Raw genomic sequence first — 25,863 nt, forward strand, 5'->3', positions numbered from 1 at the left:
AATTAACGCTTTGAAACACGCTCCTTTCGAAGCGCGTTGCCCCGCCCCTCTCGGCGCCCCTCGGCCGCGCAGGCGCTGCGGCGCCGCGGGCTCTCCGCGCTGGGGAGCGGCCATGCGCGGCCTCCGTGGCGTGCTGCTGCTGCTTCTGCGCGCCCTCAGCCTGGCGGGCGCGACCCGCCGCTCCGGCGGCAGCAGGTGGGTAGGGGTGGGCTTCTGCCGCTGCTGGCGCCGGAGCGGGCCTCGGCGGGCTAGGAGGCCGGGCCCGGCTCCTAGCGGGAGCTGTGGCTTGGTCACCTGTGTTTCGTGGCGGTGTTGCCGCGCCCCCGGGCCCAGGGACAGTTTAGCGCTGTCCAGAGATTGGGAAAAGCTTCCCGGGGCCGACAGCACGGTGGCCCGCGAGGCTTGGTTACTCCGTGATGAGGCAGCTGGCGATGGGAGCTGGGAAGTCTGGGTTTAAGAAAAAAGGGCTCTGGAGTGCTATGAGGAGACAGTCAAACAGTTACAGACGGTGAGATGCTGTCAGTGAGGAAGATAGTCTCAGCTATGAGAGAGTAAAATCTGACTTTGGAGATTGCCCTTGAGATGAAGACCGAGAGGAGCTGTAGATACATGGGCCCTGATTTTGTTTTTAATCACTTTTTCCTCCAGGAAATGTCAGAGTGATTTCTAATTACACTAACCAAGCGTCCCCAAAGTTACTACAATGACAGGAGAGGCTTTCTGTAATTGATTATCAGTGCAGATTGTGTAACAGCTTATCTAAACTGATGAAAAGTAATACTGTGTTGTGTTGTTGGCATTACATAATGTAAAATATGAAATAATGCGAGTATGGTCCATTTTACAGTTTGCTGGGTGGGAGCTTGTCTTTGCAGGTCTGTGAGTCAAGAGTGTGTGGAAAAGTCACTGATTTTCAGAAGTAACACCCCTTACTCTACAGACGTCATTTCTGATTCTGCTGGCCGTAATCTGCTGTTCTGTGTGCAGTTGGATGACTGTAAGCAATCTTTTCACGTATTTTGTTCATACATTGCTTCTGCTTAGGGAATTCTCTTTTGAACTACGTGCTTTAATTGTTGCTAATTATTTTGGGCTGTTACAGTTTCAGAGAGACCATAGTAATTCAGGGTCTGGTCACCAAAGACAAAACAAAGAAAAAGATTATTGCCCTGTAATAATAGGGTGGGGTTCCTGGCTGAGCACAAATAAGTCTTTTTTTAATAAGTCAATTGCTTAGGTATCTGAGATGCCTTACATAATTGGCTACACATAGGGCAGCAGATAAGGGTTGACGTTTTAAATATCCCACTGCTATAGCTTTCAGAAAGCGTTGTTTTATTGTGTCTTGGATTCTTTATTATATATGTTTATTTTCATCCTTCTCTGCTGGTGATGATTTTTTTCATATGGTAATCATATGTCCTGTAGGATATGCTATTGACATTCTTTTCTCTTTCTGCTTTCCACATTGTACTTCATTTGAGTGATTCAATATCCAGTTCCTGGCATTCAGTGTAATTGCTGTGGTCTCATATTTGAACACTTACAATTTTCTCTTTTGAGTTATTTGTCTGGGAGTTGTGACCCACAGTATTATCTGTTTCTGACCTAAATCTTTGATTATTTTAGGTTGGGAGGGACTCAGGAGATTAACATGTACAACAGCTAGTCAAAACAAGGGTAGCTTTTCATTATCTTGTCCTGCTTTCAGCTCTTTTGTATACAGGGAAGTATAAAAAAATGATGAGAGCTTCATAATATGATAGGTAGTAGCACTAGAACTTTACCCATTCCAATTTTGAGGAGGTCTCACAGTAAAGGTGAATTTAGATGAGGGTTTAACCATAGCTTAAAGTGCTGTCAGGCTCCTGGACTTTTCAGCCTGTAACTTGGAATCTAAATTTTACCCTTTTTCCACACCATTCATAATATTCTAAAAATAAGATTAAAAGTATTCTGAATTTTTAATATGATGCACAGAAACAATCATCTGTGTCAAGATTGATGGCATCAGATTTTTTTAGTCATTTGATATTTGGGCCCTGTATCTTATCACATGATTAGGCCCAGTGAAGAGGCCTAAACATTTGACTGCATGCATATGTTAGTTGTAGTACACCTGGGAACAGAATTCACTGTTCACATGGCCTTTTCTGTGCTTGTTGTTGGAAGAATGTATGGGAAGGACTTTATTTGGGATCGCCTGAAGGATCATAACATTTCTTGCCACAAATAGCCTTCTCCCTAGTGGCATTTCCCATGGAAATATAGGAACACATATATTTTATTCAACTGATTGTGGCAGCAGCTTTCCCAGGATGGTGTGATAAACTACCATTGCCAGAGATATAATCGAGCCCTAATGAATTATTGTGGCTGGTGAAAGTGATGCACAGATTGACTTCACCTCGTTGAAACCATTGCTGGCAGATTACGTTTTATTTTGCCCTTTTCTACAGGATTAAACAGCCTTTAGTATCTAAACTTAAGCATCTGAGTATCTTAAGTTTTGCTGCAGAAGGTATTTCCTTCCAGTTTTCAGGTATATTTTGCATTATTGTAATGTTAACCTGTGGTAGCAAGTATTCAGCTTTGATAATGCAAGAGTATATGATGAACTGGATCCCAAATAAGTTAAATGGCTGTGAGTAGCACGACTGCAAATGTTTTCTTTTTTGGTCTAATGGTGTTACCCTCAAGTGATTATTAAGCAAGCTGCTCTGCACACCTATTTTTGTGAACCTTGTAGGAGCTTAATATTCCCTTGATCTTTATCTCCTTGAAAGATTTGACTGCTTAATTAATTGTGTATTTGGATAGTAAAAAGCTTTTGTTTCTGCTAGCTGTGCTGTACCTTTGAGCATCTGCTCTGCCTTTGAATATCAGAATTACATTGAGAGCTTAAGGTTCTTTTTTTACCATTCTTTTTCTTTCCCCCAAATCGACTGGGTTACATAAATTCTTTTTGATCCTACTGTAATTGATAATTGACACTACTGTAATTGATATTTATTGTTCGTGGTGTCAGTAGGATATGTAATCCTTGAATCTTCTAAGATGCTTTATTTGAATGCATTGAAAAGTTATTCATATTAGGATGAGTCAATGTAGCATGCCTTTAATAATTTGCCAGTTTATAACAGTGCTTTAGCAGTAATAAATTAGTACATATTATGAATAAATAATAGCATCACAATAAATTATGATTAATCAATTAATAAATTATAGCATCATAACCATACCATTGAATACCACCAGGTCAGGAAGGTATCACTGTAGAATGCCAATAGAAAATCTGGAATTTTAGCATGCCTATTGTCTATTCATACTTGTCTTGAGTTTTACCAATTACCAGTTTAACTAAGTTATTTTGAATCTATTTAATGTTGCTTTTAGTGAACTCACAAATGGTTAGTGCTTTGTAATTAAATTTTCATGTGTGTCTAATTTGAGCATCTCACAGAAATAACAGCACGTATTAAGATAGCTGTCAAGGAGTCTCATGCTTTTTGGAAAGTTGCTTTGTGTATTAATATCTGTTTCCCATGAACCGTACTCATGATACCATCCTGTTTGTAGATTATATTAGCCTGTTAGAGGTGTTACTATGGATTAATTAATATAAGGCACCAGCTAGCTTACAATTACTTAAGTTATTCATTTTAAAAATATTGGCACGGTATTTACTGTTGTCTTTTCTAGTAACTTAATATTGGTGGATTTCTTTTTTTTGTCTTTTCAAACTCTAGCAAAGCTGAACTATTTTCAACAGCCACAGGATATCAAAGAATCAGATTTTGTGGAGATCTTAGAGAAGTATGGCAGGCACTCTTTCTTAGCACCATCGCAAGTTCAGCCATCATTCTCTGCTTTTTACCGTGTGAGTTGAAAGAAAGTAGCAATCAATTTGCACATAGACTTTTACTAAAGCTGTCTGTAATGTCATCTAATGAGAACAGATTGAAAGATTCTTATTTTGTACCTAGAAGCCATATTATCGCAGGATCGTAGCATATCCTGCGTTGGATGGGACCCACAAGGATTATCAAGTCCAGCTGCTGGCTCTGCACAGGACAGCCCCAGCAATCCCACCCTGTGCCTGAGAGTGTTGTCCAAGAGCTTCTTGGGCTCTGTCAGCCTTGGGACTGTGACTATTCCCTGAGGAGCTTGTTCCATGCCCAACCACACCCTGGAGGAAGAACCTTTTCCTGATAGCTAGCCAAAACCTCTCCTGATACACTTCCAGCAATTTCCTTGGGTCCTGTCCCTTGCCACAGAGAGCAGAGATCAGTGTTTGCCCCTCGGGAGGAAGCTGCAGAGCGCAATGAGATCTCCCCTCAGTCTCCTCTAGACTGAATAAGCCAAGTGACCTTAGCCATTTCTCGTATGGCTTCCCCTGGAGACCCTTCACCATCTTTGTAACTCTCTTTTGGATGCTCTCCAATATATGTTATGGCATCCAAAAGTGCCTTCAGGGCTCAAGTTGTGGCCATACCAGCATGCAGAGCAGAGTGGAACAACTGCCTCCCCCTAGCAGTTGGGATGCTGAGCCAGATGCACCCCAGGACACAGATGGCACTCCTAGTTACCAGGGCACATTGTTGATCTGTTTCTCTCTCAGTACTTTCAGTGCATCAAAAGTTTCTAGTGAGTTGCCTTGTATTTAAGAGGTTGGACAACCTTTTAGACAAAACTGGGTGTACACGAAGAAGTACAGATTTGTCTCTTGCCCCTGGCCTTTAGTATTCCGCTGTAACTTTGTGATTTCTCCAATTTATCTTTTCAGGCTGGTGATCCAATCCTAATCTACTTTGATTCGTCATCTGTATTGAGCATGCTTAAACAGCCAGTAAAAATGGGAGCCAGTGGACTTTGTGTTGATGGAAATCCTGCTGGTTAGTAAAGGGGGAACAATATCTTAGGGTGGTTTGCTTCTGTTTTATCTGTTGTCATGTCTTAACTCACCCAGGCTTCCTGGACAGTAAACGCACAAGCTGTACTCGGATTTTTGCCAACTTGAGCAAGAGCTGCATGACTGACCCTGCCCTAGATGCTGCTTCCTACTACCGTGACTTCACTGTGCTAAAGGTGCATTTCATATTCCTTGCTTTTGTTCAAATTTTACTTGTTTGACTTTCCATTGCCTTCCACTGGGAAACTGTAAAACTGAAGGTCATCTGATATGTCATCCCTGTCTCCCAATGGCTGAGGCCTTCTTGCTGGAAAATGTGTTAAGAATGTCATGACTGGTGATAATCATTCAGTTCAAATTACTTTCCAATAAATTCCTGTTATTAGAAAATTCTTAATGTATTTAACAGGTACTTCGTTGATACTTCATAGTTCTAAATGTTTATCTAAAATTCTCTCACGTTTTAAGTAGATTCTTTGTCTGAGTATTCCTGTCTGTTCCATCAGCTCGATCAACCAAGCAGTACATGTTCTCAGTAAAGAACTAGGGTGGGTTTTTTTACGTGAGGTATTATCTCTAAAATCATACTGATGGCTCCTTATTAATATTAGCTCTATTTATATCCATATCAATTTCTCTACTTTTTGTCCTGACAATAAATTTAAAGTAACCAATTTTCTGTTCTGGGTTCATCCTACTCGTCTTACTGAATGCTTACATGAAAATGTCTCCTCTCACCTTGTAGAATTTTTCTGCTTTTCCAAGAGAAAATAACATTGTAAATAGGTGTACTTATTAAGGCTGATGACTCAGTTCACCCTTATATTGGAAATGTAAGTCTTCTAAACTAGTAGAGAATATTCTGTTGATCAGATTTAATTGATGTTTTCAGGACTTTCTTTGTCACGGTTGCCAAAATTCAATTTTTCTTTAACTGGATGCTGAAGTACTTACTTGATTGCAAAAGATGAGGCTTCAGGAATGGATCGGAGATGTGACACTTCAAATTCCCTGCATTCTGCAGGATATTAGCTGGCCAAGCTTAAATTTGTCTTTTGGTATTTTAAAATGCCTTCTGTGGACTGTGTCTGTGATGTACAGGTTACAGAATGATGACAGATTTTCACATCTGGAATAAACAAAAGTAATTTTGTCAATATAATACTCAGGTTCTTTTGTAATGATTTTATGGGTTTAGTCACTTGCAAGCACAGCAATATACTCAGCTTTTTATTGGTATTGTAAAACGGTTTGCTTATTTTCCCCAGGTCCCAATTAATGACACCATTATGGAGTCCATGAAGGTCAGTCTCTGTTGCCAATGAAAAGAATTTCTGCTTCTGAAGGGAAAATGGGAGTGTGCTGTGTCTGACACAAGATTTTTCTTGACAAAAGTAGCACATTATAGGAAAAAAAGGACATAAGTAAGGGTGTATTTTTAAATGAATGGGCATAGATAGGACTAAAGTCAGGGAGGTAGCTTATTTTCCTGGAAAAAGATTGGGGATCTGGAGCAGTGTGATGTGGCCCCCCAGATCACAGCAGGGAGGAAAATCTGACTTGGATGGAAAAGCAGTGAAAAAGAGTAGAAATGCACTCTTCTTTTAAACAATTACTAATTGTTAATATGCTTACTGTTTCCAGGTAAATGTCACTGCAGTCTCACCACCTGGAGCTCCCCTCATGAAAGACAACACATGCACCAATATTGTTTCTGAGGTATGTAAATCTTCTTTCCTTTTAGAGCAGCTTGACACAAGCTTAAAGCCATTGCCTTGTTTCCTTACTTTGTCTCCTATTATTCTCTAAACTGGACTTTCAGGTGATCTATGAGATAGAATATAGTGGCACGAGTGGGATTCAGAGTGTTTCTGTCCAGTTCAAAGTGACCAACGTCTCTGGGAACTCCAGATCCTCTCTGCAGCAGCATTTCACCATGCACTTCTGGGTTAGTATCCCCCTCCTGGAATTCTACCAAGTTTGTATCTGTAGCTTGTGACTCATTTTTGTACAGATGAGACCTGAAATGGTTAGACCAGTGTCACTGTGGTATAGTAGTAACAGAACCCTGGGGTGCAGATGGCTGAGGACAGGAGGGGAGGCATTTCTGGTCTCAAGTAAACTGCTAGTAGAAAAATCCAGGCTCAGCACAAGCATGCAGTCTTTCATTGCACAAATTTCAACAAGCTGATTATTTTTATAAGACTATTTTTGCTCTTGGTTTGGTGGTTTGGTTTTAGGTGTTTGTTTTGAGGCTTTTGGTGGGTTTTTTTGAGGGTGTGTTTTTTGGGTTGGTTGGTTGGTTGGTTTCGTTTTGGGCTCTTTTTTTTTGGGCGGGGGGGGTTTGTTTGTTTTGGGTTGGGGGTTTTTTAGTTTGTTTTGTTTGGGGATTTTGTTTTTTGTTTTTGTTTGTTGGGGTGGAAGGGAAGAGGATGAGGTAAGTCAGCAGCATGGCCTTGTGAAGGAATGGGTTGAAACTAGAGCTGTATCTGACGTATTTAGCGTTTGTGAATGAAATTACTAAATTTATTACAGGTACCTACTTAACTTTGCCAGTGCAGCAGGAAAAGGAAGTTATTTTGAAGGGGGTAGAAATCTGGGAAATAGTAATGTGTGTTAAGTTCACATAAATCATGTCCGATAGAGGCAATGTAAAATCGGGTAAGTGTTGACCTTGGGTTGGTAAGTGTATGGTACAGCCTTGTTAAAGTTATGCCCAGAGGCTCTTGACATACAACCATTTTGAAGTGGAACGGTCCTCTAAGAAGCAGGGTCAAGGCAGGAAGGTTGTTCGGCAGTTCTTCTGTAGAATTGCCCTGACTGATTTGTTCGCTTCCTCAGAGACAAATGTTGAGCAATAGCAATTCATTATATTGAGATCATTCCTGGTATTATCCATAATTTGGGATACTGACATTTAGTTTTTTACCTCCTAGACTGCAAATAAAATTGGACAGGTAAGAAAGAGTCCTTGGAAACAAATTGTTTAAGTAATGTATAATAATCAGTCACTCAAAAAATAGCTTACATTTACATTTTTGAGAATGTGAATTTGATCTTTGGAGATGAATGGATGTCATTTGTGCTAATATTTTCTTCTTTTTCTATTTCTTCCCTTTGCATCTTTGTAGACCAGAACTCTTTCTCATTTGTTGCCTAGAAGTGGAAACCCTGGCTATATCACTGGAGCACCACTGTTGATTGCAAACAGTGGTGCCGTGCAACATGTATCCTTTTTCTGCTATGAGTTTTTATTTATCACTGGAGTTGTTTTATTGATTTCTAGTACTCTACTGTCTGGACTTTTATAGTGCCCCGATAGGGATAAGGAGGAATATGGGGTGAGTGGATTCTTAAGTACTTTTGTTTGGCTTCTTGATCTGCAGTCTGTCAGATGGGCATATTAAGGAGTGAAAGTGATGGAAGTTGTTCACGGTTCCTCAGACAAACAGTACAATTTGGAAGGAATATGAGAACAGGCTGCAAAATCAGGTAGCAACACACTCTGCAGTCATCCTTTCTGACAGCTGGAAGTTGTGGACTCAGTTAGCATGTTTTTCTATAGTTTCTCATGTACTGCTGTGGAGCCTAGGTCTTTCCCTGAGGTCACCAGTGGGTTTCTACAGGTCTTTCATATACTCCTAAGAGAACTTGAATATAGGAAAGATGGTGAACTGCTAGAATAATCTGGACATTAGAAGGTCGTCTGGGACATTTTGAAGCTCTAGTCTGGCAGTATGTCTTGGGCAAGACTAGAGTTGAGGAGTGAATCTTAAAAAGTGGTTGTTTTTATGATTTATGATGTCTTTTGACAGGGCAAGTGTCAGACCACTGATCCGATAAGATGGCTAAAGAGCTGTCTGTTTTCCTTATCACGCATACCCTGCCATAGTTTTCTCCTTTCTCATTGCAGAGAGGATTGAAACTGCATCTGTTTAATACCGATACTTGTTGACTCATTTTAAGAGCTGAAGAAATACCTATTGCAAAGAAAGGGTGTTGATAGTGGTTTGGGTTTGTTTGGGGTTTTTTTTTGGTCCTGGAAATAACTTTCTAAAAGGTGTTTTCTCATTTCCAGCCTATCCCCAATACTGAAAGATAGTAACTGTAGTTACATACAGCAGAAGTTATACAAGGCTTTTCAGGGGATGAACAGAACAGAAGATTTTGCTATAACTGGCAGTGCTCATTCAACCCAGGCAGAAGAGTGGATGACCATTCTGATTCAGAACTGCAGTGTGAAGGTAATATGAATGCAAAAAGACCATCTGTAAATATTTTTCCTTTCATATCTTTGTATTGCCTCAGGTAGGGTTATCTGGACTTTTTTGTATAATGATCCTATGACACTCTCAGGGGTCTTAATACGTGAAAGCAGTCATTATGGTTCATATTATTAGAGTACTTATTAAAAAAAAACACAAACAAAAACAAAACAAACAAAAAACCTGACAGATTTCCTATCGCTTGAATCCTATTCCTGCTATTTAAATGGGGAAAAAGAGTTAAATTCTGAATCCAGTGTTACATAGTTTTCTGACAGCCTTTTGGAACTGATAATAGCTGGTTACTTCCTTTTAATTATTATTATAATTCTTTCTGCTTTGCCAGAGTAGGGAATATTTTTGTAGGAATATTTATATCCTATCATATTACCTAATAAGGTTAAAGTTTGTGAGCCAGTTGTATTGTAATAATTGTTAAAGTGTGGGGGGATGGCTAAGTGGAATCTGAAATCCAAGTGGGAAAGCTGGGACCAATTCTAATTGGAACTGAGATGACAGTGAGATGGATGTAGTTACGAAATGGGTGGTTGACCTGGCCAGAAATTACGGAGTTAGTGCTGAAGTGATTGATTCAGGTTCTGTGACCTGTGTTATCCAAAATATTAGACTTTGATCATAATGGTCCTTTATCACTTTTAAAATACTACGTTAACTTGATTAGGGTATATTTTATTTTCAGGCTGAGAATTGCACTTCCTGTTGTATGGTTCCTGTGACCCTGGAGGTACAGATACTGTGGACTAAAGTGGGCCTCCTGTCCAACCCACAAGCTCAAATACTGGGTGCACGGCACTTTTACCAGTGTCAACCCCTCAAGGTATGGAACTAAAAACCCTCCCTCACACACAGAGGTAATTAAAGGGGGTTTACACGTTATTTAAGAACCAAGGAATCAAATGGTCTTGAAACTAAGTAAGTTGAGATTTATTGAATTTTAGCAGTTGTCTGGCTGCAATGGTAGCCTTATATAGAAGAAGGTTATTTTGTGGTCTTTTCAGTACTGTCCTCACTCAGTTGGATAACTGGAAAAGGTACCTTCTTTCCAACCCTAAGCCACTTTTTGCCACTTAAGAACTCAATCTTTAAATTTTCAGTTATGGTTGGTATGAAGTTGTAGTTCCAAACATTTAGTAACTCCATGCTTATTTAGTTGTCTCTTAAAGCCTTGATACGGAATTTGAGTTGAGTAGTATTTCACAGACTCCCATAGAATGCTGATAATCTGTGCAAGAAGATGTATCTGTTCCTCTAGAGCTTCTGAAATCAACATGTAGCTGAGGAAGTGACTAATGCTGATGGCAGCATATTTGGGGAATTGGAGAGGAAGGCTGTAAGCCAGAAAGAGGGTATTCAAGGCCAGGTTGGACGGAATTCTGAACAACCTGGTCTAGTTGAAGGCATCCTTGCTCATTATGGAAGGCTTAAACTAGGTGACTTTTAAATGTCCCTTCCAGCCCAGACCATTCTATGTTGTCAGCAGGAATATGTCAGCTGACATTTCCAGAAAGGACAATGAGCATATCTGTTTTTCAAGCATATCTCAGTGGATCCCATTGTGATTTTTTTTTTCTGACATCACATAGTCTTTTGGGCCACAGATACATTTCAAGTCTTACACTTCTCTGTAAGGGCTTTAGGGGGAGCAGCTGACACCTGCCTGGGCATCTTCACGGCTGTGAGGTATGATACGGAAAGTGCCTGTCTGATCTGTCTAACACTCTTTGAACTTCAGACTCAGTCTAAGTAAGATTTTACACCCTTGTTTGAATGCATCTCGTGGTATCCCTTTTTCCTCCCTTCTGACAAAATACATGAAGAGAGGATGATAGAAAGATGTTAACCATGTAAAACTCATATTGCCCTGAGACAAACTGATACCCCCACCACATGAAAATATTTTTTAAATCGGCTGTTATGTGGCTTCATTAACAAAGTTTCTTTTTGAGGAAGAAGACTTGCATTCCTAGTAAAAGTGCAGGGGGCAAATCCTTCAGGATTAGCTAATCAAGAAGAATGAGATTCAGATTTGATCTGCTTGAGCAATTGATGCAAATTACGTTAGAGCTTTAAGGTATATTACAAAGCTAATTATAAGAAAGGAAGTTTCTGGCAGGAAAAAAACAAAACAAAACCCTGCCATTAAAATCAGTACTGACTTCATCAGTGATAATCCACCAGTTAGGATTGCTTGTAAAGACATTTTAGCAAAGGACCAGCTTGCTCTATAGCAAGTAGTTATGAATTGTAGCTGTTTTTAAGCATACTAGGCTGCACATTACTTTCAAATTATGTCACTTCCCAGCTTTAGCCTTTAGATTCTCTATCTGAGAACTATTCCTTTAGTTCCTTTAATTTTTCTTTAGAGAAATCTTTTTTTATTTAGAAAACACTGCATCACTAGAAAGATGCTTAAGTAACTGACCAGAAAATAGAGAACCCAGGGAAGACATTCTGATTTCCACATCCATTCACAATATCTAATCACAGTTGTATTTGGACTTCATGAAAATACAGGACATTTTAAAATTATGTAGAGCTTTACAAGAGTGTGCTGGAACTTCCTGATGGTTGCCTTCTCCCAGCTCAGGAGGAGTTGTATATGGGGTTAATTTCCCTGCACTAATCTCTCTGATTTTAAAGCAGTTTTTGAAGGTCCAGACACTTAAATCAATCATCTTGAAACTTCTTGTTGACTAGGGTGACGTGGCCTATCATGTGTTTACTCATTGATAGGAGAACTTAATATCTATCAGAGGTTTTGGGGAAATTCTACTTGTAACTAACTGTTCAGCAGTGGTGAGTTGTGATTAAGGACTGATCTGGCATGGAGCGCAAAAAGGTGTTAAACTCGCTGGAAGCAGGAGTGTTAGGATGCCTTGTAAGTGAGTGAAGTTTCCAGGTGATGAGAGAAGAAATAGCCTCAGCATTGTCTTGTAGCCATTCTGGAATGGGAACTGCTCAAGGGCCACCTCTGGACATCAGAGCAGGCCCGGGGGATGGACGCAGAGCTGGATGAAGTGCCCCAGGCTGATGCTCTCAGGATTGGTGCTGCAGGTGCAAAGGTGCACAAGGAATCTGCTTATGATGCCTCTTTGCAGACTCCATGTAGAACCAGGACTGTACCCATGGCATTGTTCATTTTATTTTTATTTAAGCACAGGAGTACTTTTTAATTTATTTTTTAATTTAATAAAAGATTCCCCAGTAGGAGTCACAGTATTTTTGTCTTAAGAGTCATGAACTCTATCTTGCAAATTTTTTGAATGCTTCCTATGGAATTTTGCTCTGAAGGCGATCTTTGACATTCTTCTCAGGGAAGTAAATGAGGTGGTAATTTCACAGGTTGGCTTAAAGCAGTGCAAGCACAGAAGGCATTCTGCCAGTAAATGCTCTCTCAATGTTAGCGTACAGAGCTGGGAAGTGGGGCAGGGAGTGAGGTTGCTCTTTTGGCAGCAGCATGGTATTAAATCAGCCCAGGGTAGCCATGAAACTCCATGTAGCTTGAAGAGCTAATGTATTAGTTTTCTTGCAGCATCCTGTTAAAACAGAAAAGAACTGAGGCCTTAGATGTTCAGTCCCCTGTTTGATCTTCACTGGTCTGTCTCTTTCCTGAAACAACCTCTTAAAATGTGAGCAATAAATCCATTGTATTGGGTCCCTGCTTTAGTTTATTGACATTTGTTGATAGGATTGCATCTTGTGGCAGTTCTTTCTGATAGCAAGCACTTCTCCAAAGAGCCAGGTGGTCTTTTATAAAAAAATGAAGCTAGCTTGCGTCTGTTCTTATTACTAACTAGCTGATAGTCTTTCCTCTGAGGAGAAGGCTTACTGTAGCAAAGCTTGAGTCATTGCTGCCATTTTGGAGATCTGTGGAATACGATGCACAGTAGCTACTGATCTTTACTACACTCTCAATTTATGTGCCAATTATCAATTTTGGGAAAGAGGGCTTACTCCACTGAAAACTTAGGACACTTAACTCCTACCTTCCCAAAGACATCATGCTTGCCAGTCATCTAGAGTGAGTCCCCGTTAGAAAGTTGAGGCGGGGTAAAAGCCTTTTGTATGATGACTGCTGAACTCTTCTTGCTTCCTTTCTTGTTGCAGTTTCTAAACGCGAGCATGGTACCTGTGACAACTGTCGTTACCTTCACTGACATGACAGATTGGCCAGAACCTCCACGAGGCCAGCCCCAAATACACTGGAAACTCCCATTTGACATTTTTTTCCCATTCAGGGTAGCCCTGAATGTAGAAAGAATTTACAGAGGTGATGTGGCTGGGTATTTCTTGTTGATTCTAATAGTGTCTAGTATTTTCTACTTTTGAAAATAGATGGAGCCTGTATTTAAAGTTTGGTGAGTGTATTCACATATTCAGGATACAATCCGGATGATGGACTTTTGTCATCAGGTTTTTATACCGTGTCTGTGATATCTATGTGCCTTCTGTTCTTGGCTTAAGCCATGTAGGCAGCTTGTCCTCTCATGTCCCTATTCTCTGTATGTGAACTGTCTGTGAATGTTGCTGCAGTGACACACTTGAAAAATGTAGAGATCCAGGGACATTGCATTAATGAAGGACAAGGAAGAGAATGCTAAAATGGTTTGTCTATGACCCCAGAAACCAAGAATGCTCTCTAAACCAAGGAGTATGGAGAGAGAAGCAAAGTTCAAAGCATTTTGGAGCTGCTTTCAGTTAACTCCCTGTTGGAGAAGCACCTGATTTTTCTATATGGAACTAGCTGAACATTTAAAATACAGAAGCTCTCCCAGGTGGCCTGTATTTTATGAGTAGACATGTGCCAGTCACTCCTAACTTGTCCTTATTAGATGATGACAACCACACCTCTGTGACATTTTTTGAATCTTGCTTTTCTGTCTCTTTTCAAATACAGATATTCAATTGAAATTTTCATGATTTAATCACTGTTTGTATTAGCAATAGTGTTGCACAGAGCAAAGTAATTGTAAATGCCACATACTCTGAAATACAGCTGAATTTTAGTGGTTTGTCAAAACATCTTCCTTCCTGATCTTTTTTTTTTTTTTTTCCCTGGAATAAATGGGCCTGAATAGAGGTGTTTTTTTCTAGATAAGAAACAGTCTCTTGTGCCAGATAGGAACTGAACTGGAAATGATAACCACTAAAATTCTAGTACCACATCAGAGGGACTTGTGAATAGTTCTGAAACTAAAACAATTAATATTTTAGAAAAATTTGTAGGTGTATTATGAGACTGAAGCTTGCTGCAATACTTACCTCTGGCTCAGTCTCTGGGACCAGGAAATAAGTTTATTGTTTTTGAAGTTAAAGGTGGTTATCTGATTATCTAGTCTGCCCTCTACCATCACACAGGAAATCTACTCAATTGTTCCAAGAAGCTGTTGGATGAAAGTATAATTTTTTAGCAAAATATTTTATTACTCATCCTCAGATGATGGAAGAATCTGCCCCATCTGATGCCAAGTACTCCATTGGAATCAATAAGGGCCAAAAATATCAGAGCCTGCTTTCAATAGAATGTGTTTGTTGCTTTTGTACCTATACTGCACATAGCAACTCTGGTGCTCCTTCTCATTACAAGCTTAAAGAGTGCAAAAATAAACTAAAAAACTTGTAATTAGTCAGGATATCAAAGGAGATTACACAAATAAAACAAAAGTACAACCCATCTAAAAGCTTCTGGGTTAATGTCACATTTATCTTTGTGATCGTTTGCATGGTTTATTAGCTGAGAACAAATTCCATGCAAGAATGCTACAGGGAAGTATAGTGCAAGTATACTGCAGCTTCCATGCCTATTCTGGGGCAGCCCAACCAAGCTGTAAACAGTCAGGACTGTGTGCATTCCAGTATTACACAGGACTGTACTTTTACACAGTACAGCAACAACCTTTGATTTTTAGATGTCGCTTCTCAGGTCTGCCTGTAATACCTTTGAAAAGCTTTTCTCAGAACACATTTGTGGCGTGTCCCATGTCCTCTCTTGTCTGTAATTTGTGGAATCCAGGAAATTAATTCAGAGGTGACTGTAACTGAATTACAAAGGGTTAGCTGGAGAAACTTCCCAAATACCATATGTCAATGCTAAATGTGTTGGGGTAGTGCTTGAATGAAAAAGGTCTGGCATCCTTGTTTCCTGTGTTACTGAGGTAATTCACTTAGGTATAACCACAGAGATACTGTTTACTCTATGGGCTGCAAATACATGAAGTGCTCTAAGAATACATCACCTTATATTGTAATTATCTGCCATCATTATCTAGCCTCCAACATGTCCTATTTTCTAGCTCTTGTTTGGCTCCTTTCACATTTTGTCATAGCAAGAAATGGAGCTGGAAAGAGCTTGTCCATAACCTGGTCCAGCCTGAATTAAGGCATAGTCGAATTCTGGCCACATGACGACAATGCTTGCGGGTTTAGAATCTGCAGATTCTTAATATGGTGCATTTTCATGTCTACTTTGTAATTTTCTCTCCTGCCTGATCTGAAATAGCTTGTGTTGCAATTTGTTTTCAGACAGCGTTATGATAGTGTCACACACGGAGGCAGACTCAGATGTCAGATGTACAGGAATGGAGTGTTTGTACTCCATGTCAAAGGGCTGAGGCAAAACTTAATTTCTCTGCTGCTGGCATCCTAGGTAGAGCCATCTTTCCAACATCTCCCTTTTTGGAGGCAGTAGGTCTATTTTTACACTGTCCAGGCGAAGACTACCTTTACTAAATAATTTTTAAAGTCCGTTCCAAACATAAACCTCGATTCTTTGGAAGACGTAATTTTGGATTTCAAAGGAGGAGCGATTGTAGAATCCGGGCGCGGGGCGGGGCCGGAAGCGACGTGACGCGGGGGGTGACTGAGGCTGCGGGGAGCTGGGCCGCGCCGTGCAGAGCCAGGCCGGGTAAGTGGGGACGTGCCGTACCTAGCCCAGTCGAGCCGGGCAGGGCAGCGCCGAGATGAGCTGGCCACAGCAGCCTCGACCGTGCCCGGAGCGGAGAAGTGGGCTGGGCTGCGGACGCGGGGTTGCTGCTCGGCCCGGCCGGGCGGAGGTGGCAGAGGGAGTCCCTTCGCGGAGGGGCGGTCCCGTGCCGCAATTCCGTCCGTGCTTCCCGTTCCCCGTCAGTGTTGAGAAGCGGGAGCGGCTGCTGTGTCGCTCGTGATAGAAGGGTGAAGGGCTCTGGAGGGAAAGAAGTGAGTTCAGCCTTAGAACTGCCGGGGTGCACTCGCACACCGCCGGTCTCTCGGGCTCCGCAGACTTTTCAGAGCCGTATGGACTCGGGGTCACTTTTCTCGGCTGTCTCAGAGCGTTACTGCTGTGGGGAGTTATCGGCAGTGTGAAATCGCAATTTGATCCCCTGCGAGCGCCAGACAAACTGGTAAGAGCTGCACGGACTTCATCCATCCGGAGATCTGCGAGAGCAGAGCTGTTGCTCCTTTTGAGGCTGCTTTTTCCTTGCCGATCTCTTGTGCCTACTTACAAGATTTCTTAACACCCAAAGAAAATATTTAAACCCTCCTGACAGTTGCATGACTGCTAACCGTCACGCCCTAGGTTTTGCCCCGACTTTGTGATAACCCTGTGTTCTTCACATACTGTTTCTTCACAGTAGACAGAACATCTGACAGGGTCAGATGAGAGGTTTTTTTTAAGAAACCTGATAGCCTCTGAAGAGAGTAATCAAACTCTAGATAATGGAGACTTAGGCAAAGCTTGCATGGTTTGCTAAAATTATTTGACCACTGTTTCTATACTGTGAAGTCAGGAGTTTTATTTTTTCAAATGAAAAATAACTCAAATTTCTGTATGCTTACACAAATTTTTCACATGCTTATACCGGTGCCAACTCTGTACCCTAAAATTGATGGATACTTGGAGTGTTTATCTTCTTCTTCTTCCCAGATTTGCTCTTGAGGATACTGAGAAGAAATTTACAGAGTTAAAATAAACTTCTTTTCTGTAGTCTTAATGTTTAGTCACACGTCAGAAACAATATTACCTGTTCCATATTTGTGTCAGCATATGTCTTTGTTGAGTAAATTGCTTTGCTGATTTCTTGTTTTGCTGTATTTCCTTGCTCTTGTAAGCTACTGTTTTGTCACGGTTGTCATAAAAATTGTGTTCAGTAGCAAAGTAAGCATCTTTCAGGCATATAGCTTCAGGAATTTTTCAGCTGTTCTTATTGTATGTTGTGTTACTAGGAATACACAAGCAATGGTATTTTTATGTTTTTCTGCAGCGGTTGGGGAAGAAAACGTGAGAGTCACTCTGCATGATACTCTGAAAAGTCCGTTCAGGATGTAGTGAAAAAAAAAAAGTAAATAGAACGGTAGAAATTATCACTTAAGGACTGAAATGCAGAATAAAAGACCATATTATGCCAGCATATTAAATCTTTCTTCGTCCAAATTTCAGTACTCTGTTCTCTTCTGCAGAGACTCTCCCTTGGCTAGCATGTGGCACTGGGTTTGGGCTAATCAGGGAGGTGGAGGAAGAGCAATGGAGATCATTACTTACATATGAAATAGCCTTGATATAAGGAAAGCAAGAGCATTCTATGCTGATGTATTAGTGGCAGTGTAGTTTAAGGACTTGCTGTGCTTCTGTCTTGCTGGTACTAATGTTCACCTGTGTGGATGAGTGGGTCAGTCTCTGACTGGAATATTACCATGATCAAGCTGTCTTGCCTGGGGACAGAAATTGCATCTTTGATCAGATGGGGTGGCAAAACTGTTGCACCTCTGGTGCTAGAATTGTTCAGGGACAACTCTAGCATGTCAGCAGAGGGAGGAATAAGGAGGTAGGCACACTGCAAGTCTGTAAAATCATCAGTAGTGTGAAGGTGAATAACTCCAGTCTCCCCAAAGCTGGAAACTAGGAGAGTATTCAACTAGTTTTGATTGCTTTCTTGTCCTACCCATTCACTTTATCTGGGGATCTGACAGACTGCTGTTCTACCTGGGTTTTATTTTATTTGTTTTCCTGAGAGATGTCTGGCAATTGTACAACCTTCATTTGATGGATATAGGGAAACTGGAACAGAACTGGGATGCTAGTTGTATCATCTATATCTTAACAGCTGGTGGAACCTGATGTTTTGCTGCTCAGTGCTCAAAACAGGTGGTAGAAGAAAGTAGCAAGATTTGATTGAGGCAAGAGTAAAGGGATGTTAGGACGAAGGAAATGCTTGAAAGATGCTAATTAATCCTATCTTGAGGTTCATTAGTGGTTTAATTATGCTGAAATAAATTAACCTGTCCTTATGTTCTTCACTTAGAAAGTTTGATTAAAGCAGCTATTCTGATTTTTTTTTCTTTATTTGTCTTTTTAATTAGCTGGGGAATAAATATTTGCACAGAGATGTACTTGTTTCTTGCAATTATGTCTGGGATGCAGGTAGGTGAACTGAAGCATGTGTGCCTGCATGTACGGTTAATACCATCAGGATAGTTCCATGCTTTTTCTTGAAGATGGAACTCTCTTTAGGATTACTGAAGGTTCACTACCTTTAGCTGTCTGAAACTGCAGTTCTACATTGCTCACTTCTTAGTATGCTTGTGAAGTACACTGAGGTATGTAACTGCTGATCGTGTTGAAAATCTAGGATTCTCTGCCACTAACAAGGATCCTTCCATAAAAACTACTGGTTTCATGTGTCATATGAAAGTACTGATTTATTTTGTATGCATTTTCTCTTACCAATTCAACATCTATTTCAGTATCTGAAAAAGAAAAGCAGCGCCTCAGTATCTGCAAATGGTTATAGGGAACCCGTTGCTTTTTATTTGGAAGCACAGTTTAAAGAAGTTGCACATGCTAAAAATTGACCAGGTGAGCTTAAAATGAGAGCATTTCCATTTCTTGTTAACTATTCAAAATGAATCATAGAATCACAGAACATTCTGAGTTGGAAGGGACCCACAAGGATGAGCAAAGCCCACCTCCTGGAAGGCTTGACTTAGTATGAAAAAAGGCTTGTCTTAATGCAAAAAAAAAAAAAAAAATCAACTGCTGTGATATACCTTAAATCACCATTGAGTGACCAACATTCTGGTATTGTCATTGGTTTTATTCTGCAGTTGCTAATAAGGAGTGGGGAGGAAGGGAGAGCAGTATGATAATTAAACCAAATTCCACTTCTGGCAAAGATCTCCAAATAGTCTTCTAACAAAGTAATGATCTTATTTTGAGGGTATGGTTTTTTTTTGTTTGTTTGGGTTTTTGGTGGGGAGAAGGATGGGGAGGATCTTGAAGTTTTGGTATTTTTTCTTCTTTTTAGGGGGGGCTGGGGGAGTTGCTTAATTTCCCTTGTTTGGAGAGAGTGGTATGTAATGTCAGATAATTGTGAGTTGGATTTTCTGTTAATTCTTGAGACACTGAAGTTTTTCCAAATGTCTTGAACTTCACTTCCCACCACATGAATACTCTTCACTTTTTGTGAAATTTTCTCCACAATTTTGAGACCTTCATTTAAGATTATTTCTCAGTCCCAGAAGGTGATGTGTTAACAATTTAAAAAAACAAAACAAAACTAAAAAATAAACAGCCCCCAAACAAATAAAAAAAAATAGCCCACAGAACAACTCCTTCCAACAATATGGGAATTGATACTGTTGGAATTTGTTTGAATTCTAATAGGAATATCACACTGGTAATATAAGTGGTAATGTATAGGTGAGGACAGAAAACAGTGTAACTAGTGTCTGAGTTAAATTGAGGGACTACTGTGGATTTTATGGTGTCTTTGAAGATGAAAAACTAGATTTGTGGTTTTAACCAATTGCAGTGATGGGTGCTTGCAGATGACACTGAGTTGGGCAGGAGTGTTTATCTGCTGTTGTGCAGGAAGGCTCTGCAGAAGGATTTGGACAGGCTGGATTGATGGGCCAAGGCCAGTGGTGTGAGGGTCAACAAGGTGAAGTGCTGGTCCTGCCCGTGGGTGACAACCCCATGGAATACTCGAGGCTGGGGTAGGAAAGACAAGAAAGTGCCCAGTGGGAAAGGACCAGGGGGTGCTGGTCACCAGTGGCTGAATATGAGCCCAGATGACGAAGCACCAGTGGCACCTGGCTTGTATCAGCCATGGTGTGGCCACATACCCAGGGTAGTGACCATTACCCTTTACTGGGCACTGGTGAGGATTGCAGCTTTAATTCTGAAGTCAGTTTTGGGGGCCTTCACTGTAAGAAGAACAGTGAGGTACTAGGATGTGTCCAGAGGAGGGAATGGAGCTGGGGATGGGTGTGGAGCACTCCTGTTATGAGGAGCAGCTGAGGTAGCTGAGGGGGTTCAGCCTGAAGAAAAGGAGGCTCAGGGGGAAACCTTCTTGCTCTGTACAGCTCTCTGACAGGAGGGTGCAGCCAGGTGGGAGTTTGGCTCTGTTCCCCAGGAACCAATGATAGGATGAGAGTAAATGGCCTCAAGAAGCTCCAAGGGAAGTTTAGGGTGGCTATTAGGAAAACCATCTTCACAGAAAGGGTGGTCAGGCACTGGCATCTTTTCACTGCTCACAGCAGTGGTAGAGTCACCATCCCTCGAGGGATCTAAAACACCTGGCAGTGCCTATGGCACTGTAGATGTGACACTTAGGGTTGCATTAGGGCCACCACACTTTTGGATTGGCTGCATCCAAGGCTGCTGCAGGCAGGGATTGGTGGACTTGATGGTGTTAGGCATGTGGTTGCACTCAATAATCTTAAAGGTGTTTTCCAGATTCCTAAACGTGTACAGTTCACACCTACTGTTTGCAGTTCTGGCACCGTAACGTAAGGAAGATGCAGAGCTATTGGACAGCATCCAAAACAGGTCTGCAAAGATGGTGAAGGGTCTCCAGGGAAGGCCATACGAGGAGCTGTTGAGGGCACTTGGATCGTTCAGTCTGGAGGAGACTGAATGGAGACCACATCGCACTCTGCAGCTTCCTCCCAAGGGGCAGTGGAGGGACAGGCAGTTACCTCTGCTCTCTGTGACCAGTGACAGGACCTGAGGAAACTGCTGGAGCTGTGTCAGGGGAAGCTTAGGCTGGACATCAGGAAAATGTTCTTCCCCCAGAGGGTGGTGGGACGCTGGAACAGGCTCCCCACGGCAGTGGCCCCAAGGCTGACAGCTCAAGTTGCATTTGGACAATAGTCCCAGGCACGTGGTGTGATGGTTGGGGATGTCCTGTGCAGGGCCAGGAGCTGGACTTGATGATCCCTGTGGGTCCTTTAGTGCTCAGGATATTCTATGTTTCTAAATTAGCCCGATTCTCTCAATTCACAAGTGAATTCAAATGGGATATGGGAGGTAAGTGGAAAGCAAAGCCAGCAACCCTTGCACTTGTGAAGAGGTTTGGGCTGCAGTGGAGAAAAGAAAGGACATAAACGACCTAAGGAGCTAAAGCCAATCTCAGAAGATTGGCTGCAGATTCCTTTCGCCTGCTGTCTGCATCGGACTGCAAACATGTGAGAGCGAGGAAAATCCAGGTTAAGGCAGGCCGTTGTGGGAGATGGCTCAGCAGCTTGTGCTTGAGGGTAGGGGTGTCTGGACTAGTCTGGGGCTAGACTAAACAGCTGTTAATGCTGTAATTTACAAAGGCCAGGATCTTGTGCTGCAACGTGGAGTGGAATTACATCATCTGCCGGTAGCGCGGGGTGGCGGGGAAGGAGCGCGGGCGGGGACAATGAGGCGGCGGTGGGCGATGTGACGTAGCTGCTGCCGCCGCCGCGGATTGGCTGAGGCCGAGGCCGCTCCGGCGGGGATTGGCTGCGGAGGGGCCGCGGCGGCGGGAGCGCGCCCGTGTGCGGCCCAGGTCGCCGCGCAGCTGCTCCACGGGCCCGCGGCAGGAGGCGGCGGGTGCGGAGCACGCGGGGTTCGTGGCGCTCGGGGAGGGGGGGAAGCCCCGGGGAGACCCGCGCGGCCCCTCGGCTGGCGCTCCGCAGAGAGGCCGGCCCTGCCGCCGGCGCTGCCGCTGTTCAGCCCCTCTTGTGCTACGGAGCTGATTTATAGACTGGGTCTGGCAAAATGGACTAACCAAGCTCCTGTAGGTACTGCCCTGTGAGGCATTCGGAAAGGTTCGGAGAACAAGGTGCTCCGCCGCGCCTGGCAGTACTGCTGTGACCGCACTGTACTGCTGGGATGCGTTCTTGAAAGGAATCGCATGGTACTTGGTGCTTTGAATTGCCTCTTCTCTGTGTGTATACCATCTGCAGAACCCGGGTGAACCTATATGCAAGCTGCTCTAAAGGCCGTTTATTTGGTGTTTTCCTTTATTTTAGTCAGTTTTTCTGAACTGTCTTCCCTGTCAATATTTCTAGGGGTTAAAGTTTGCACGAAGAGCTGCACATCGGGGTTTTTCTTGCAGAAGTTTCAATTGTTAAGGTAATGAAGCGCTTTAAATAGTAAAAGCCTCTGAATGTTACACAGGACTTAAAATTTGTGTTGTGGGAAAAACTTCATAGACATTGTGTGCATTTCCTTTGTACTTGATTTATCTCTGTTTCTGTGCCTAAGTGTTTTGCAAAATAGTTCTATCGATCAGAGTTTGATTTCCAGATTTTCACTTGTGGAATGTCTTAACACTCAGATATTTGCCTTTTTATCTGAAACTGAAAACAGTTTATTTAGTTTAATTTAATCAATTCACTGCAAATAATTGTGGACATGCTCTGCAGCCAACAGACTAAAAAACAGTGTTATAGACTGTTGTTTTTCAAGGCACAAGTTTTAGGATTTGAGATTGCTGATTGCTTTGGAAGGTGACTAAGTCTCTTTACTCTGATCTGGGGCAGCATCTAAATGTACTGTGCTACTTAACAGCTGTTTTTATGGTAATAAATAAATGAAAGCTAGGTCATGGTATTACTTTCTATGAACAGTAATACAAAGATAAGTTTCATTATTTAAAGAGATGATAGGAAAATTATATTTTTAAAGGTCATGTTTGGAGACTAGTTTGGAAGAATCAGGTTTTTCTGGTAGTGAAAAAGCTGATTCCAGGAGGAGTACCTGAATAATGCATTTGCTTTTCTTAATATTGTTTTCTCCAAGTAAGGCAGGAAAGTTTGACTTTTTAAAAAATTATTTTTAATTATACACCTTTTTTATTTATCACTGAATGTCAGAACCGTTTCAGCTGTGGAAGTGGTGGAAATGTGAGTGGAATGGAAAATGAAGATTGAAATTAACTTCAAATCCTTGATTGATTGAGAGGAGAGAAAGAAGATTGATTAGCCTGAAAGAAAGCCTGTAGTTTACATCGTACTGTAAACTGTGCTCGGTTTGTGCTTTCTGGCAGCATCCATTTCCATTTCATGTACTGATACCTGCTGCTGCTTTAAACTCTCTGTTTTCTTGTTAACTTGGTCTCCTTGCCATTTCTCACAAGCTAGTTTCAAAATGATGCCATTTTTCCTTCAAAAGATCCACACCGTCTGACATTTCTCACTGTTCATTGTCTGCCTGCTTTTAGCGAAATTGACTCTGGCAAAGGGAAACGGGAGACAGTCTTCGAGAAGGACAAGGTTGCTGTTAGTGGCAAGCAGCCTGTAGTGAGTATGTGAAGTGATTCTCCAGCAGATCAGTAGGAGTAGCCAGGAGATGGCACAGCTTGATCTGGCCAGTGTGGGTCTGTATTCTGTGACCGAGAAGCGCCAGGTGGAGGTTATTACTATAGCAGGAGTTGAAGGTCTGACAGGAGAGGTAACAGGAAGTGTCTGGAGGTCTAACTTAAGGTAGAGTGCCTGTTTCAGTCCCTTAAGGGACATAGTCTGTAGAGGGACCTGAAGGGGAGCGGGCAGTTTCACTCAGGATATTTGTGGTGGAAGGGGTTCATGTCAGGATTTTGACCATCTCTGAGACCCAGTTAAGACCCTCTTGAGAAGACAGTGTCTGATAGTAGAGGTTAAGGTGAGCTTCAAGGTGGAAGGCTGAAACATGAATAGTGGGAATTGTGCAGCCCTGGAGGCAAGCGCATGAGGTGCCTGGTAAGGGTTCAAAGCAGGAATGTTTAGTTAGTACTGTGCCCCACCTTCTTTAAGCTTATCCCTGTTATGAGAAGAAAACTTGGACTACTTGCTTAGTTTTATGATCTGCTCAGAGTCCTTTGTCTGCCTCATCCTGGCAGCGGCCAATATTGCCATTTCAGATAAAATACAGAACTGGAGGACATTGCAGATTAATATTATTAAAACGCCATGCGATGTAAGCTTTACTAGACAAAACAAGGAGGAGCATTATGTGCTGGTGGCTGCCTTGTCTAATGTAGAGATGTATCTTTTGATAAGGATTATAATGAGAGATAATAATACACTGATGCAGGGTAATGAGGCCTGTTCAAGTGTTCATGTACGCGTATGCAAGAACTGTCAGTGCTGTAAATGTCTTGGTATTTGTAATAGCAGTCTTCCAGTGCAGTTACTATAAGGTCTCCTTGTCTTCTTTTCGATGCTTTCTCTGTACCATAATTTGTGCAGTCTTGTTTGCTTTATTTCAGTGGTGATGGAAAATGAACTGAAAGCAAGTAAAGGAAGCAAAGCTTTGTAAAAGGGGAAGGAGAGGTTTTGTGGTTGAAATACTGTCTCTGGGAGAACTGGGTTCTTCTTAATCTCATTTGTTTCCTCGATGAGACTAAATGCATTACTTGAACTAGACCTGTCATAGAAAGTGGCTAACTGTATCCCTTGATTGCTGTGTACTTGCTCTAGTGAATTTTAGAGTTAGAAGAATCCTGAGTGTTTACTGGTTCAGTCAAGGGATACTAATGCCAAGAGCTTGGAAATTTGTGTCCTTACTTGTCATCATGGATAAGATCTTGTAATTTGATAGTGCTCAGGGAAAAGTGAATGAGCGTAGGGCTGAGATTCATGAGAAGTATAGTAGATGTTCTGTTGTGGGGTGTACAGAGAAGTCTGTCTGATACAACCTCTCTACTTTTTTCTTTTTCTTCCAGGCTTCTCTGTGGGGAGAAAAAAAAAAAAAAAAAAAAAAAAAAAAAAAAAAAAAAAAAAAAAAAACCCAACAAACTTTCAAACTTTTATCCATTGTAGGTACATTCACTAATAGCGTTTTCCCTTCTCAGGGAGCTATGTTTTATCCTTTACCTTTAACAAAGATCTGGCAGCAGGTAGGGAGGAAGGGCCTCCAGTTCTTCTATATCATAGTCCATGTGCAAATTCTGCAAAATGGAAAGTGAGCATGAGGAAATTGTATTAAGATGGTACAGGAAAAGAGGAGCTGGACTGGGGGAGTGGGTGAGGAGAGAAATATAGATGAAGAGTCATTGATATTTAACCAATTTTCCCTCTTCCTCCCTTTGTTTTAACTTGCAGATATCCTTGATTGCTGAAGGCCTCTCAAAATGTTGTGTCGAGCTGCTCTGAGCCCTGTTGTCCGTCCCCCTGGACGGTGCTTTGTGTTACCGCCACGTGCCATCGCAGCCATTTCCCATTTATGTACGTATGAGAGAAAGCACACATTTCTAAAATGTTGGTCAGCATGTGTCTGGGCATGCCTATGCTCTTTCCTGTGTTGAAAGGAAAATCATCTCATTCAAAACTTAAAACCTCTGAACTGAACTGTAGTTGAGGCTCTACTTTCTCAATGTTACTTTCTCCCTTAACTCAGTCATATTCAGCTGGATGTCTGAGTTTGTATATTTTTCATTCTGACATGCATTTCAAGGAAAA

The 25,863-nt window shown here is 41.7% G+C and overlaps 2 protein-coding genes across 7 annotated transcripts in view; both read left to right on the forward strand.

The window, feature by feature from the left end:
* The first annotated feature begins 93 nt into the window (after positions 1 to 93).
* On the forward strand, positions 94 to 14,879 carry TCTN3 (tectonic family member 3). Of its 6 annotated transcripts, none has more exons than XM_058421430.1 (14): positions 95 to 195; positions 876 to 997; positions 3,750 to 3,880; positions 4,787 to 4,895; positions 4,970 to 5,088; positions 6,181 to 6,216; positions 6,557 to 6,631; positions 6,735 to 6,860; positions 7,849 to 7,869; positions 8,044 to 8,139; positions 8,307 to 8,404; positions 8,991 to 9,156; positions 9,878 to 10,015; positions 13,306 to 14,879. In XM_058421430.1, exons 1-14 carry the CDS (start codon positions 113 to 115, stop codon positions 13,525 to 13,527), a joined length of 1,542 nt encoding a protein of 513 aa, XP_058277413.1. In that variant the 5' UTR covers positions 95 to 112; the 3' UTR covers positions 13,528 to 14,879. The 6 variants fall into 6 exon arrangements, with proteins under 6 accessions (XP_058277416.1, XP_058277415.1, XP_058277413.1 ...); XM_058421434.1 differs by having other exon boundaries at positions 114 to 195; positions 848 to 997; XM_058421429.1 differs by lacking the exon at positions 95 to 195 and adding an exon at positions 355 to 508.
* A 4,093-nt stretch (positions 14,880 to 18,972) lies between these two features.
* Positions 18,973 to 25,863, forward strand: part of ALDH18A1 (aldehyde dehydrogenase 18 family member A1) — a 29,607-nt gene continuing 22,716 nt past the window's right edge. Inside the window, 3 exon segments of the mRNA XM_058421435.1 lie at positions 18,973 to 19,030; positions 22,495 to 22,558; positions 25,507 to 25,629. Coding sequence (XP_058277418.1) covers positions 25,536 to 25,629 — 94 coding nt within the window. The 5' untranslated portion in view covers positions 18,973 to 19,030; positions 22,495 to 22,558; positions 25,507 to 25,535.

This window comes from Hirundo rustica, chromosome 8, assembly GCF_015227805.2.
Source record: "Hirundo rustica isolate bHirRus1 chromosome 8, bHirRus1.pri.v3, whole genome shotgun sequence".
Classification (NCBI taxonomy): domain Eukaryota; kingdom Metazoa; phylum Chordata; class Aves; order Passeriformes; family Hirundinidae; genus Hirundo; species Hirundo rustica.